Consider the following 16903-nt stretch of genomic DNA (forward strand, 5'->3'; position numbering starts at 1 on the left):
GTAGTGTGTGTGTGGGGGGGGTAGTGTGTGTGTGGGGGAATAGTGTGTGTGTGGGGGAATAGTGTGTGTGTGGGGGAATAGTGTGTGTGTGGGGGAATAGTGTGTGTGTGCGTGTGTGTGTGTGTGTGTGTGGGGGGGGGGGGGAGTGTGTGTGTGTGTGTGTGTGATTGTGTGAGTGTGATTGTGAGTGCGATTGTGTGTGTGTGTGTGTGTGTGAGATCAGGGCCGCCAACACAAATCATGGGGCCCAGGACAAATGAAAGGAGCAGCCCCCCCCCCCCCAACCCATAGCGCACCTACAGTACCACGGAAATATTTTTTTAGCGCGTAACTTTTACATAACCCCCAATACATATAAAAATATACCCCACTCCCCCCCAATACATCTACAAAGGTACCCCACTCCCCCCCAATACATTTAAAGTGAGGTTTTTAAGTGATAAAAACAGTTAGACTACAGTTTGACTAGAGGTGACTGGACTGGATCTACTGCACACTCTTTTACTCAAGACAACAAACGGTAAGCTATTCAGATCACACTATGATCCCATGCTTGTTAGCCTGCATAGTTTAACCCCCCACCCTTTACAACTTCTTTCACTGCAGCCTCTCCCAAAACTGACTGCACAAAACACTGAAACCCTGAATTGACCCTAGCATTGCAATGCAGCAAAACACTTGAAAAGGTACAGGCCCACCCCTGCTGTTTAGTCTGCACACACTCACTCTGCTCACAACAGCTCCTTGCAGCACTGCCTACCTCTGGCATCATGAACCTGCTATGTCTTCTAACTTTTTTCTTTCTCCTGGCCTCATGGAGATGTTACTCCCTCTATCCACTACAAACTCCTCCATCCTGGCCCACACCCAACATCACCATACACCCTGGACTACTCAAAAGCCTTGCACTATCTACTGAATGTTGGTGGAGAACTCTAAAAACCAGCACACCAACCACTGCTCACTCTAATGGAAAACACCACAAATTTACAACTTGCAAACAACTACCCAAATTTCTACTCATACTATTACTCTCTCTAGCAGGTGATATTGAAACTAACCCAGGTCCTCCCATTTCAGCTCTGTCCCATGCCCCTGAGAATTCCACCTTTAAATTCCAAAAAGGGCTATCTGTCGCCCATATAAACATCCGGAGCCTGCTGCCCAAACTGGATGAACTAAGGGCATGGTGCCTTATGCATAAACCCAAAGCCATCGTTCTTACAGAAACATGGCTATCCTCTAAAACCCCTGATGCAAATATCGCCATTCAGGGATACTCCATTTTTAGGAGAGATAGGTCAAAGAGAGGAGGAGGGGTGTTATTTTATATTGCAGACACCTTACAATTTACACTGTTACATTGCCCACCAAGTCCACCCTCTTTTGAAACTCTAGTTGGCAAAATCTGCCTCCCCTTTTCTAAGCCCATCTTGCTTGCTGGCATCTACCGCCCCCCTAAAGCCCCTCTACAATCCTTGACTGATATCACCCAATTTCTTGCCTCCATTTCCTCTCTGAATGAGAAGAGTGAGCTGCTAGTTCTAGGGGATTTCAACTTCAATTGGCTTGACCCTAAAAACCACAAAATCCAGATACAACTCAAGTCATTTAACCTATCGCAACTCATTTCCCAACCCACACGAATAAACCTGAAGTCGCATAACCATTCCTTGCTAGACTGGATTCTCTCCTCAAACCCCAGCAGAATCCAATCCTCTGGCATCCTTCCTGATATTTTCAGTGACCATGCAATAGTGTACTGTGTAAGGAAAATTAAACCGCCCCATTCAAGCCCTAAAGTTCTCCTCACTAGAACATTTAAAAACTTTAACCAACAACAGTTTCTGGATGACCTTACCAACTGCCCATGGCACAGAATCGATTTAATTCCTGACCCTGACTCTGCGCTCGACTATTTCCAATCCGAGTTCTTAAAACTCTGCGATACCCATGCTCCACTACGCAAAATAAGGGTACGGGGGGCCCACCTTCCATGGGTTACACCTGACCTTATAGCACTCTACCAGTTCAGGGATGCCTTGTGGAAAAGCTAAAAAGTAACTGGCACTACCAAGGATCTCAATCACTACAGATGCCTGCGGAACATGTGCACAAGGCAAACAAGGTATGCAAAAGCACAATATTACTCTGACAATCTCCACCAAAATACATCAAACCCAGCTAACTTCTGGAAGGTTATCAACAATATATTCCAGCCTCCTAACCATCAACAACCAAGTAATATCACTAAGGGGGATATTACTCTGACAAACCCCACTGACATTGCAAATGCATTCAATGATTACTTTGTGGGGTGTGCCACTAACTTATTAGCGAAACGCAGCACAAACCCCAAACCTGAATCTCATCCTGGGAGTACCCCTATAGTCCCACCCCCTCCCAACACTGCCCACAATTTTCAATTTAGCCCAGTATCTGAAGAGGAGATTACACAAGCGCTCCTCAAACTAAAACTAAGCAGCCAATGTGGACCCGACTTACTACAATCTAGGTTCCTACGACTTGGTGCCCCAGCCATTGCCAAACCAATTGCGTCCATAGTCAACTCTATCCTGTCTGCAGGCCATATCCCTAAGACCTGGAAAACTGCCAGAGTTGTCCCAATCTTCAAAAGTGGGGACAAAAACACTGTCTCAAACTACAGGCCAATCTCACTTCTCCCAATTCTATCCAAAGTTATGGAAAAATGTGTCCACTCCCAATTAAGCGATTTCTACACCAAGACAAATTTCCCTAGCCAATTCCAGTCTGGGTTTCGTCCCAAATACTCCACCGTAACTACCCTGCTAAAAGTTTGCAATGAAATCCAGTGCGGAATGGAACGGGGACAACTCACTGGTGCAGTATTCCTAGATTTTGCAAAGGCTTTTGACACAGTTGATCATGTTAGCCTGCTTAACAAACTCCAGAGCTCTGGAATAGGGAAACATGCTTTAAACTGGTTTCAGTCCTACCTATCAGGAAGATCCCAACATGTGTCCATCTCAGGCTCTAACTCCAACCCCTTGGATATCACCTGTGGTGTCCCGCAAGGCTCTGTTCTGGGGCCCCTACTCTTCTCAGTGTTCATTAATGATCTTCCCACAGCTTGTAAGGAAGCCTCAATACACATGTATGCAGATGACACAATCCTGTATGCACACAGCCATAGCCTCTCTGACCTTCAACACATACTTTAGTCTGACTTTTTGAGACTCGAAAACTGGATTTCCCAAAACAAACTGTTTTTAAACACTGACAAGACGGTAACAATGGTATTTGGGACCAAGACTAAATTTGTAAAGCTTCCAGTGACTGAGCTCCAGATTAGAACCAACGCTAAAACCACCCTAACACCTGTCACTAGTTTTAAATACCTGGGCTTATGGTTTGACTCCCACTTAACATTCGGGATGCACATTGATACCCTGACAACCAAGACCTATGCCAAACTAGGGGTACTTTACAGGAACAAATCCTCCCTAAGTCTCCTGGTCAGAAAGCGTATTGCACAGCAGATGCTAATGCCAATTATTGACTATGGAGACATAGTATATGGCTCGGCTCCTCAAACCCACCTTAGCAAACTTGACACCCTCTACAATTCAATTTGTCGTTTTGTTCTCCAATGCAACTACAACACACATCACTGCGAAATGCTCAAAGAACTAGATTGGTCATCACTAGAGTCTAGGCGCAAAGTTCACCTTTCCTGTCTCACCCTCAAATACTTTCTGGGCAAGCTACCCAGCTACCTGAACAAGCTCCTCACCCCTACCACATGCAGTACCTACCACCTGAGATCAGACTCCAAAAGACTATTCATGGTCCCAAGACTCAACAAAGTATCCGGACGTTCCTCCTTCTCCTTCCGTGCACCCCAAAACTGGAACAACCTACCAGAGACTCTCATATCCACCACCAGCTTAAGTTCTTTCAAATCTAAGGCTGTCTCACACTTTAATCTGGTCTGTAACTGTTTCATACGCTCATAATATATATTTTCTTTAACTGTGCATGCAATGTCTTGTATATAATGTATACCTTGTTCATTTATGTAACTGTATTTGTAACCATGTATTATTTTGTTTTACTCTGTGCCCAGGACATACTTGAAAACGAGAGGTAACTCTCAATGTATTACTTCCTGGTAAAATATTTTATAAATAAATAAATAAATAAATAATACATCTACAAATGTACCCCACTCCCCCAATACATCTACAAATGTACCCCACTTCCCCCCAATACATCTACAAATGTACCAAACTCCCCCCAATACATCTACAAATGTACCCCACTCCCCCAATACATCTACAAATGTACCCCACTCCACCCAATACATCTACAAATGTACCCCACTCCCCCAATACATCTACAAATGTACCCCCCCCCAATACATCTACAAATGTACCCCACTCCCCCCCCCAATACATCTACAAATGTACCCCACTCCCCCCCAATACATCTACAAATATACCCCACTCCCCCCCAATACATCTACAAATGTACCCCACTCCCCCAATACATCTACAAATGTACCCCACTCCCCCAATACATCTACAAATGTACCCCACTCCCCCAATACATCTACAAATGTACCCCACTCCCCCAATACATCTACAAATGTACCCCACTCCCCCCTAATACATCTAAAAATATACCCCACACCCCCAATACATCTACAAATATACCCCACTCCCCCAATACATCTACAAATATACCCCACACCCCCAATACATCTACAAATGTACCCCACTCCCCCAATACATCTACAAATGTACCCCACTCCCCCAATACATCTACAAATGTACCCCACTCCCCCAATACATCTACAAATATACCCCACTCCAGCAATACATCTACAAATATATCCCACTCCCCCAATACATCTACAAATATACCCCACTCCACCAATACATCTACAAATGTACCCCACTCCCCCAATACATCTACAAATGTACCCCACTCCCCAAATACATCTACAAATGTATCCCACTCCCCCCAATACATCTACAAATATATCCCACTCCCCCCCAATACATCTACAAATATACCCCACTCCCCCCCAATACATCTACAAATATACCCCACTCCCCCCCAATACATCTACAAATATACCCCACTCCCCCAATACATCTACAAATATACCCCACTCCCCCCCAATACATCTACAAATGTACCCCACTCCCCCCCAATACATCTACAAATGTACCCCACTCCCCCCCAATACATCTACAAATGTACCCCACTCCCCCCCAATACATCTACAAATGTACCCCACTCCCCCCCAATACATCTACAAATGTACCCCACTCCCCCCCAATACATCTACAAATGTACCCCACTCCCCCCCAATACATCTACAAATATACCCCACTCCCCCAATACATCTACAAATATACCCCACTCCCCCCCAATACATCTACAAATATACCCCACTCCCCCCCAATACATCTACAAATATACCCCACTCCCCCAATACATCTACAAATGTACCCCACTCCCCAAATACATCTACAAATGTATCCCACTCCCCCCAATACATCTACAAATGTATCCCACTCCCCCCAATACATCTACAAATATATCCCACTCCCCCCCAATACATCTACAAATATACCCCACTCCCCCCCAATACATCTACAAATGTACCCCACTCCCCCCCAATACATCTACAAATGTACCCCACTCCCCCCCAATACATCTACAAATATACCCCACTCCCCCCCCAATACATCTACAAATATACCCCACTCCCCCCAATACATCTACAAATATACCCCACTCCCCCAATACATCTACAAATATACCCCACTCCCCCCCAATACATCTACAAATGTACCCCACTCCCCCCCAATACATCTACAAATGTACCCCACTCCCCCCCAATACATCTACAAATGTACCCCACTCCCCCCCCAATACATCTACAAATGTACCCCACTCCCCCCAATACATCTACAAATGTACCCCACTCCCCCCAATACATCTACAAATATACCCCACTCCCCCAATACATCTACAAATGTACCCCACTCCCCCAATACATCTACAAATGTACCCCACTCCCCCCCAATACATCTACAAATGTACCCCACTCCCCCCCAATACATCTACAAATGTACACCACTCCCCCCCAATACATCTACAAATGTACCCCACTCCCCCCTAATACATCTAAAAATATACCCCACACCCCCAATACATCTACAAATATACCCCACTCCCCCAATACATCTACAAATATACCCCACACCCCCAATACATCTACAAATGTACCCCACTCCCCCCAATACATCTACAAATGTACCCCACTCCCCCAATACATCTACAAATATACCCCACTCCACCAATACATCTACAAATGTACCCCACTCCCCCAATACATCTACAAATGTACCCCACTCCCCAAATACATCTACAAATGTATCCCACTCCCCCCAATACATCTACAAATATATCCCACTCCCCCCCAATATATCTACAAATGTACCCCACTCCCCCCCAATACATCTACAAATGTACCCCACTCCCCCCCAATACATCTACAAATGTACCCCACTCCCCCCCAATACATCTACAAATGTACCCCACTCCCCCCCAATACATCTACAAATATACCCCACTCCCCCCAATACATCTACAAATGTACCCCACTCCCCCCCAATACATCTACAAATGTACCCCACTCCCCCCCAATACATCTACAAATGTACCCCACTCCCCCCCAATACATCTACAAATGTACCCCACTCCCCCCCAATACATCTACAAATATACCCCACTCCCCCAATACATCTACAAATGTACCCCACTCCCCCCCAATACATCTACAAATATACCCCACTCCCCCCCAATACATCTACAAATGTACCCCACTCCCCCCCAATACATCTACAAATGTACCCCACTCCCCTCAATACATCTACAAATATACCCCACTCCCCCAATACATCTACAAATATACCCCACTCCCCCAATACATCTACAAATGTACCCCACTCCCCCCCAATACATCTACAAATGTACCCCACTCCCCCCCAATACATCTACAAATGTACCCCACTCCCCCCCAATACATCTACAAATGTACCCCACTCCCCCCCCCAATACATCTACAAATGTACCCCACTCCCCCCCAATACATCTACAAATATACCCCACTCCCCCCCAATACATCTACAAATGTACCCCACTCCCCCAATACATCTACAAATGTACCCCACTCCCCCAATACATCTACAAATGTACCCCACTCCCCCAATACATCTACAAATGTACCCCACTCCCCCAATACATCTACAAATGTACCCCACTCCCCCCTAATACATCTAAAAATATACCCCACACCCCCAATACATCTACAAATATACCCCACTCCCCCAATACATCTACAAATATACCCCACACCCCCAATACATCTACAAATGTACCCCACTCCCCCAATACATCTACAAATGTACCCCACTCCCCCAATACATCTACAAATGTACCCCACTCCCCCAATACATCTACAAATATACCCCACTCCACCAATACATCTACAAATATATCCCACTCCCCCAATACATCTACAAATATACCCCACTCCACCAATACATCTACAAATGTACCCCACTCCCCCAATACATCTACAAATGTACCCCACTCCCCAAATACATCTACAAATGTATCCCACTCCCCCCAATACATCTACAAATATATCCCACTCCCCCCCAATACATCTACAAATATACCCCACTCCCCCCCAATACATCTACAAATATACCCCACTCCCCCCCAATACATCTACAAATATACCCCACTCCCCCAATACATCTACAAATATACCCCACTCCCCCCCAATACATCTACAAATGTACCCCACTCCCCCCCAATACATCTACAAATGTACCCCACTCCCCCCCAATACATCTACAAATGTACCCCACTCCCCCCCAATACATCTACAAATGTACCCCACTCCCCCCCAATACATCTACAAATGTACCCCACTCCCCCCCAATACATCTACAAATGTACCCCACTCCCCCCCAATACATCTACAAATATACCCCACTCCCCCAATACATCTACAAATATACCCCACTCCCCCCCAATACATCTACAAATATACCCCACTCCCCCCCAATACATCTACAAATATACCCCACTCCCCCAATACATCTACAAATATACCCCACTCCCCCCCAATACATCTACAAATGTACCCCACTCCCCCCCAATACATCTACAAATGTACCCCACTCCCCCCCAATACATCTACAAATGTACCCCACTCCCCCCCCAATACATCTACAAATGTACCCCACTCCCCCCAATACATCTACAAATGTACCCCACTCCCCCCAATACATCTACAAATGTACCCCACTCCCCCCAATACATCTACAAATATACCCCACTCCCCCAATACATCTACAAATGTACCCCACTCCCCCAATACATCTACAAATGTACCCCACTCCCCCCCAATACATCTACAAATGTACCCCACTCCCCCCCAATACATCTACAAATGTACACCACTCCCCCCCAATACATCTACAAATGTACCCCACTCCCCCCCAATACATCTACAAATGTACCCCACTCCCCCAATACATCTACAAATGTACCCCACTCCATCAATACATCTACAAATATACCCCACTCCCCCAATACATCTACAAATATACCCCACTCCCCCCAATACATCTACAAATGTACCCCACTCCCCCAATACATCTACAAATATACCCCACTCCCCCAATACATCTACAAATGTACCCCACTTCCCCAATACATCTACAAATGTACCCCACTTCCCCCCAATACATCTACAAATGTACCCCACTCCCCCAATACATCTACAAATGTACCCCACTCCCCCAATACATCTACAAATGTACCCCACTCCCCCAATACATCTACAAATGTACCCCCCCCCCAATACATCTACAAATGTACCCCACTCCCCCCCCCCCAATACATCTACAAATGTACCCCACTCCCCCCCCCCCAATACATCTACAAATATACCCCACTCCCCCCCAATACATCTACAAATGTACCCCACTCCCCCCAATACATCTACAAATGTACCCCACTCCCCCCCAATACATCTACAAATATACCCCACTCCCCCAATACATCTACAAATATACCCCACTCCCCCAATACATCTACAAATGTACCCCACTCCCCCAATACATCTACAAATGTACCCCACTCCCCCAATACATCTACAAATGTACCCCACTCCCCCAATACATCTACAAATGTACCCCACTCCCCCCTAATACATCTAAAAATATACCCCACACCCCCAATACATCTACAAATATACCCCACTCCCCCAATACATCTACAAATATACCCCACACCCCCAATACATCTACAAATGTACCCCACTCCCCCCAATACATCTACAAATGTACCCCACTCCCCCAATACATCTACAAATGTACCCCACTCCCCCAATACATCTACAAATATACCCCACTCCACCAATACATCTACAAATGTACCCCACTCCCCCAATACATCTACAAATGTACCCCACTCCCCAAATACATCTACAAATGTATCCCACTCCCCCCAATACATCTACAAATATATCCCACTCCCCCCCAATACATCTACAAATGTACCCCACTCCCCCCCAATACATCTACAAATGTACCCCACTCCCCCCCAATACATCTACAAATGTACCCCACTCCCCCCCAATACATCTACAAATATACCCCACTCCCCCCAATACATCTACAAATGTACCCCACTCCCCCCCAATACATCTACAAATGTACCCCACTCCCCCCCAATACATCTACAAATGTACCCCACTCCCCCCCAATACATCTACAAATGTACCCCACTCCCCCCCAATACATCTACAAATATACCCCACTCCCCCCCAATACATCTACAAATATACCCCACTCCCCCCCAATACATCTACAAATATACCCCACTCCCCCCCAATACATCTACAAATGTACCCCACTCCCCCCCAATACATCTACAAATGTACCCCACTCCCCTCAATACATCTACAAATATACCCCACTCCCCCAATACATCTACAAATATACCCCACTCCCCCAATACATCTACAAATGTACCCCACTCCCCCAATACATCTACAAATGTACCCCACTCCCCCCCAATACATCTACAAATGTACCCCACTCCCCCCCAATACATCTACAAATGTACCCCACTCCCCCCCAATACATCTACAAATGTACCCCACTCCCCCAATACATCTACAAATGTACCCCCCCCCCAATACATCTACAAATGTACCCCACTCCCCCAATACATCTACAAATATACCCCACTCCCCCAATACATCTACAAATGTACCCCCCCCAATACATCTACAAATATACCCCACTCCCCCAATACATCTACAAATATACCCCACTCCCCCAATACATCTACAAATGTACCCCACTCCCCAATACATCTACAAATATACCCCACTCCCCCAATACATCTACAAATAGACCCCACTCCCCCCCAATACATCTACAAATGTACCCCACTCCCCCAATACATCTACAAATATACCCCACTCCCCCAATACATCTACTAATATACCCCACTCCCCCAATACATCTAAAAATATACCCCACTCCCCCCCAATACATCTACAAATGTACCCCACTCCCCCAATACATCTACAAATATACCCCACTCCCCCAATACATCTACTAATATACCCCACTCCCCCAATACATCTAAAAATATACCCCACTCCCCCCCAATACATCTACAAATATACCCCACTCCCCCAATACATCTACAAATATACCCCACTCCCCCCCAATACATCTACAAATATACCCCACTCCCCCAATACATCTACTAATATACCCCACTCCCCCAATACATCTAAAAATATACCCCACTCCCCCAATACATCTACAAATGTACCCCACTCCCCCAATACATCTACAAATGTACCCCCCCCCAATACATCTACAAATGTACCCCACTCCCCCAATACATCTACAAATATACCCCACTCCCCCAATACATCTACAAATATACCCCACTCCCCCCCAATACATCTACAAATGTACCCCACTCCACCAATACATCTACAAATGTACCCCACTCCCCCAATACATCTACAAATGTACCCCACTCCCCAAATACATCTACAAATATACCCCACTCCCCCCCAATACATTTGTATTGGGGGGGGGGGGTGTATTTTTATATGTATTGGGGGGTTGGGGGTGTATTTTTATATATGTATTGGGGGGTTAAGTCAAAGTTGTGCACTAAAATGTGTTTTTCCTTGGTAGGTGCGCTATGGGTTGGGGGGCGGGGCTGCTCCTTTCATTTGTCCTGGGCCCCATGATCTCTGTTGGCGGCCTTCATTGTGTGTGTGTCAAGTGAAACACACTATACAGTATGAACAACTTTTGAAAGTCTGAGCCTCTAACCGTGTGTTCACCCGTAGGCACCTCCCTCAATTCCTTTAAATAGTAGCCTACACCTAACCTCTGCCCTTTTCATCGCTGACCCTTCCCGTCTCTATTCCATATTAATAATAAATATATATGGGTTTTTTTTTAAATCAGGCCCTGGGGTGAGCCTTCTTTCAAGCTTAACCCGCTCATACTCATCATTCCTTATTTGTAGAGCCCACACACAACTGTGTTTTTCATAGGGAAATAAGTTACAGTATGTGCAAAATACATTGCAAGACTATCTGCTAACAATGAGATTACACAGTAAACAACTTTTTCACAACATACAGTACCTGTTGTGCACTTCTGTGTGGTGCCCAATGTAAGAACAGGGGAAGCAGCACTTAAGCACGCAATCACTGTGGCATTTACATTGCTTAAAGACGTCTAAAAGAACAAAAACAGAGAAGAGCATGAGTGGACATACAAATCTCTAAATTACAGATCATAGCACGTTTAAATCTCTTTTAAACATTAATACACAGTACTGTGCTAAAATGGATGTACTCTGAGGCATGCACTAGAATCTAAGTTACTTGACCAAGATAAAAGAAGAATGTGGTGGTAACTTTAGGGAAACCCAGATTTAGCTTACTCCCTGGGATTATGGGATAGACATACTGTAACAGTGCCAATATATTTTTTATTATTACAGGACATACTTGAAAACGAGAGGTAACTCTCAATGTATTACTTCCTGGTAAAACATTTATATAAATAAAATAAATAAATAAATTATTAAGGTTTATTATTGGGATAGGAAAGGAAAGAAGAGTTAGGGGAATATTTATAAAATGCACAATGCCAATAGCAATTGGAGAATACAGACTCCGTTACTTAACACAGGCTTGAGATCATAAATCTTTGTTAATAACTATATAGGACAAACATTTGGAAGGGAAGGAAAGAAACACCTATTGGGACACAAACACCACAGCAAAAATGTAAAATAAATAATAACAAAAAAAGAATAGAAACAATACATTAAATAAAATACTATTTTGGATGGGGCAGGGAGGAAGGACAATTTCCCCAATTCAATCAGTGTCAATATCTTAAACACTTGTTTTCTGTCTGTAATGTCAATTTATGATAACCTGAACTTCCCCTCATGAATCCAGAGCTGGCTACACTCAGTGCAGAGACATGCTACATAAAGACACATATTTTAAAATATTCAGTGATAAATTACCCACATCTGGAGTCAAATATGTTCATAGTAGAAATGTTGTCACGTCCCCAAGCATTTTTCACAGTCATCAAATCTACCACCACTAATAAGCTACTCACTCACCCCTTCTGTTCTCTCACTCTACCCTCTCCCTTAACACAATATATACCAAAAAAAACTTCCCACCCACCAAAGCAAAAAACTTCCCAACCCCAAATACTTATAAAACTCACCCAAATAAAGCTAAAAAAAAAAAAAAAAAAGCCTGCAAAGCATCTAAAAAAAAGCCCCAAATGCATATAAAACCACAATGCATATATTTAAAAAAAAAAAAACCTCCAATGCATATAAAACCTTAATGGCATCTAAAAAAGACCCCAATATATATAAAAAAAAATCCCAATGCATCTAAAAAAGAACCCAATACATATAAAAAAATATCCCAATGCATCTAAAAAAGACCCCAATACATATAAAACCCCAATGCATATAAAAAAACTCCAATACATATACTTCAACCCAAATACATATTAAAAAAAATAGACTTACCTTGGGGATGGTCAGACCCGGGTCCTGTGACTGCCAGGGGGGGGGGGGGGAGGGGAGTGGTGTGTGACTGCCAGGGTGGGGGCAGTGTGACTGCCGGGGGGAGGGGGGTGGGAGGCAGGTGTGACTGCCGGGGGGAGGAGGGAGCTGTGACTGCGGGGGGGGGGGGGGGATGTGATGGCCGGGGGGCCGATGTGCATTTATACTTTGGTCTCTGTGGCACTGATTACAGAGTATGGCGATTACCATTTGCAGCCATCTTGTGGTTTGCAAACTTATCTATTATCTATGTAAAGATGAAGGAGACATTATTGCTCCCGATGGCTAGACGTAGCAGAATACACTCAACGCCCCAGCGGAAGCAGGCACCACTGTAATAGCATTAGCACCGTGCAAAAAAAGGGCATTGCCATTTTACCCACTAGCTCATGCAATAGCATCTGCAACGTCTGAAGCTGTATTGAATACATAGTAGCTAATAACCCCAATAAAAACAGCAAATTGAACAATACATGGGCTATACGAAATAACTATAAAATGGAAGTATCCACATGTTATACACCCCTATTGCCTAACAAAACATAACACACAAATTACCTTGTTCAACTCCAATGTCACAACTAGGATTCCACCGCTGTCCATATGGGAGTTCAGATTGAGGAGCAATACGGTTGGTAACTCTGCCACAACCGGAACAGATGGACCATTAACAGATTGGAACTTGACAGAAACAACATCCACATCCTCACGGACAATAGGATATTTACGGAGGCAGGTTTTATTGCTCCCATTTAGGGTCTGGGCTCCCCAAATTGCAGTTGCATTGGTTGCAGGCTGATGGCTGTTTCTCCCTGAAGTGGAGTTACCCGTCGTGTTTAGCATGTTAAGGAAAGTAAATAATGACCTGGACCCAACTGTTCCTGGTTTGCAGACTGTAGAAACAAAATGGTAAGCATTATCAAATGTATTGTTTTTCCATTGAATAAAGATTAGACATACAAATTGTTACAGTACTTCTTTTTGTCTGAAGTTGTGAAAAAACAGTGCATAAATGTTTTTTGTTTTGGAGGTTATGATGGCACGTTCCCCACCTAGTGTATGAACAAATGTGTAAGGAGCACTCAAGTAAAAAGTACTCAAGGCATGCAATAACGTACTTTGTTTACCATTTTAAGAGTTTGGCCTGGATTAGCTAAACTCCAAAGGCGGTGTTGGAGCTTAAACCCGCATTAACTACAGTACCATTGATTTGCATTGTAGAAAATGCAGGATCAAGCTCCCTCATCCCTCAAGACAACCCTTTCTCCCGTGATCGGGAAAGACCCTGATTCCCAGGGCATGCAATATGACGATGCCTATTTCAAAAGAAAGTAGTGTGGCCTCCTAAATGGTTGCTATAGCAACCCTAGGAAACTTGAAACAATAAATCAAAATTATTAAAAGGGCATAAAGTGTGAAAAACAAAATATGCAGTATTATCTAATATTACACAACCGATTTAAAAAAAAAAAATCACATAGGATTTTTCAAGAAATGCTGCTTTAAAGTTATTGGGGAAGGTCAGAAATGTGATTGCTAGGTCACTTAAAGTAGGTGGTCTTTTAAGACCTGCGCTTTTAATTCAGTTTTTCCCCCCAAACCAATATTTGATGTAAATATTTTTGTCTGATGGATCTAGGGGTGTAAAGAAAGGTATAGAATCCTGAAAAATATATTATCAATACAGGCATACCCCGGTTTAAGGACACTCACTTTAAGTACACTCGCGAGTAAGTACATCTCGCTCAATAGGCAAACGGCAGCTCACGCATGCGCCTGTCAGCACGTCCTGAATAGCAATACCGGCTCCCTGCCTGTACCGAAACTGTGCGCAAGCGGGGAGACTATAGAGCCTGCTACACATGCGTTATTTACATCAGTTATGCACGTATATGACGATTGCAGCACAGTACATGCATCGATAAGTGGGGAAAAGTTAGTGCTTCACTTTAAGTACATTTTCGCTTTACATACATGCTCCGGTCCCATTGCGTACGTTAATGTGGGGTATGCCTGTACAGAATAAAGTCTACCGATTCATGAAATATGATACTTTCACATGGACTGCATATCTTTCTTGAGGGACCTCCGTAGTCGGGGATAATTCACTTCTTAAAAAGAGTTATAGGAACAAATTAATTTTATCCTTAGGTAAGAAATATTTCATTATTGCCATATAAAATAAAAATTTAGGGATATTGACTTTAATGTGTTGGGAGGAAGGTTAAAATGGAATGCTTCTAATTTGTTACTATTCATTTAAAATCCTGAAAAGGGACAAAGTTTGTCCAGAACATCAGAAAAAAAAGACAATTTGCAGTCTTGTGGACCTACTTGAATTCCTGAGATGTTAGGATAATTTCTGATAACCTTTCAGCTCTGAATAGGTTAACAAAACACAAAACTCCAGCAAGCTCTTGCTGAGCCCCCACAATATATATATATATATATATATATATATATATATATATATATATATATATGTGTGTGTGTGTGTGTGTGTGTGTGTGTGTGTGTGTGTGTGTCAAAAAGGAGTGCTATTGAGTGTGGTATATGTACTGTATACAACAGACGACAGAGAAGCCCAATGCTACATCCAACATGACAAAAATACACAGTAAATACTTATATATTCTCTTGAAAAAGGGTCATTTGTTTTAACCCTTTGGCCAAAGCATTGTAAGCTTCGAGCCACGACAAGGCAGACACCTGTTCGCAAGTCATAACACTACCAGATAAAATACTAATATACCTCTATTAGGATTAAAATTCTCATTTACCTCTATTGACATAGGGTTTTAAACAGGGTGGATTCAGACACAAACCTTGAGCAGTTACTTTTAGCCATAGGAGAGCGCAATTCAAAATATTTCAAAGAATGATACAAGTATTGTCAATCTATCAAATGCTTTCTCAGTGTCAAGATGTAAAAAGTCATCCACTCGGGGGAAACTAGCGCAGCTCCTCCTCCCCCCCCCACTCAATTGTCCTTTTAGCCAAATGTGGATAATAGGACTTTTACTCATTTGGCACCAATGACAAAGTTAGAGAAAGATGGAGTGCCCTATAAAATTATGTCGGGGATCTAGGCTGAAAGCGTAAGGCAAGGACCTTCAAAGGTAGTATTTTCTGAAATACGATCAGTGCCATCCGGTACTACAGGGAAACAGTTGGAGATTAGGGAGGTTAAGGCATGGCAAAGAAAGTTAAGTAGGAAGGAGGGTTTGGACTTTTCAGAGCACTGAGATGTTAGGGATGGATTTCACCTCAATGGAGAGGGATCTTCTATGCTAGAGGAGGGGGGGGGGCAGAGAATGTTAAAAATGTTGATGGAGAGTTTAAACTAGGAAGGAGGGAGGAGGGATCAGAAACAGATAATGAACTACAGATGTAGCAGCTAAGATTCGACCATATCTCGCCAAAAAAATTCAAGATTTCGATGAGATATTTTGTGAGGTGGACCGCAGCAGACAAATGGCCCGAGTTACAGGCCCCGTTATGGGGTGCCACTATCCCTCTGGTTTGTTTAAATCCTGCAATCACATGGGCGCTGACGTGGGAGAATTTATATATGGCCGCCGGGATACCGGCACGCCATAAGGGACCTGTAACTTGGGAAGTAGGTAGTCCCCAGACCTGAAATCAATGCGGTTCAGCTCCGGAGACCCCCTCC

The 16903-nt window shown here is 43.8% G+C and overlaps 1 protein-coding gene across 1 annotated transcript in view; it reads right to left on the bottom strand.

Annotated features, from left to right (window-relative positions):
- PGAP6 (post-GPI attachment to proteins 6) overlaps nt 1-16903 on the bottom strand; it is a 172843-nt gene that overhangs the window by 51410 nt on the left and 104530 nt on the right. Inside the window, exons 6-7 of the mRNA XM_075565213.1 lie at nt 13789-14123; nt 11768-11861 (exon numbers count right to left, since the gene is read on the bottom strand). Of these exons, the coding sequence (XP_075421328.1) occupies nt 11768-11861; nt 13789-14123 (429 nt within the window). The remainder of the gene's footprint in view (nt 1-11767; nt 11862-13788; nt 14124-16903) is intronic.

The sequence above is a fragment of the Ascaphus truei genome, chromosome 11, assembly GCF_040206685.1.
Source record: "Ascaphus truei isolate aAscTru1 chromosome 11, aAscTru1.hap1, whole genome shotgun sequence".
Taxonomy (NCBI): Eukaryota; Metazoa; Chordata; class Amphibia; order Anura; family Ascaphidae; genus Ascaphus; species Ascaphus truei.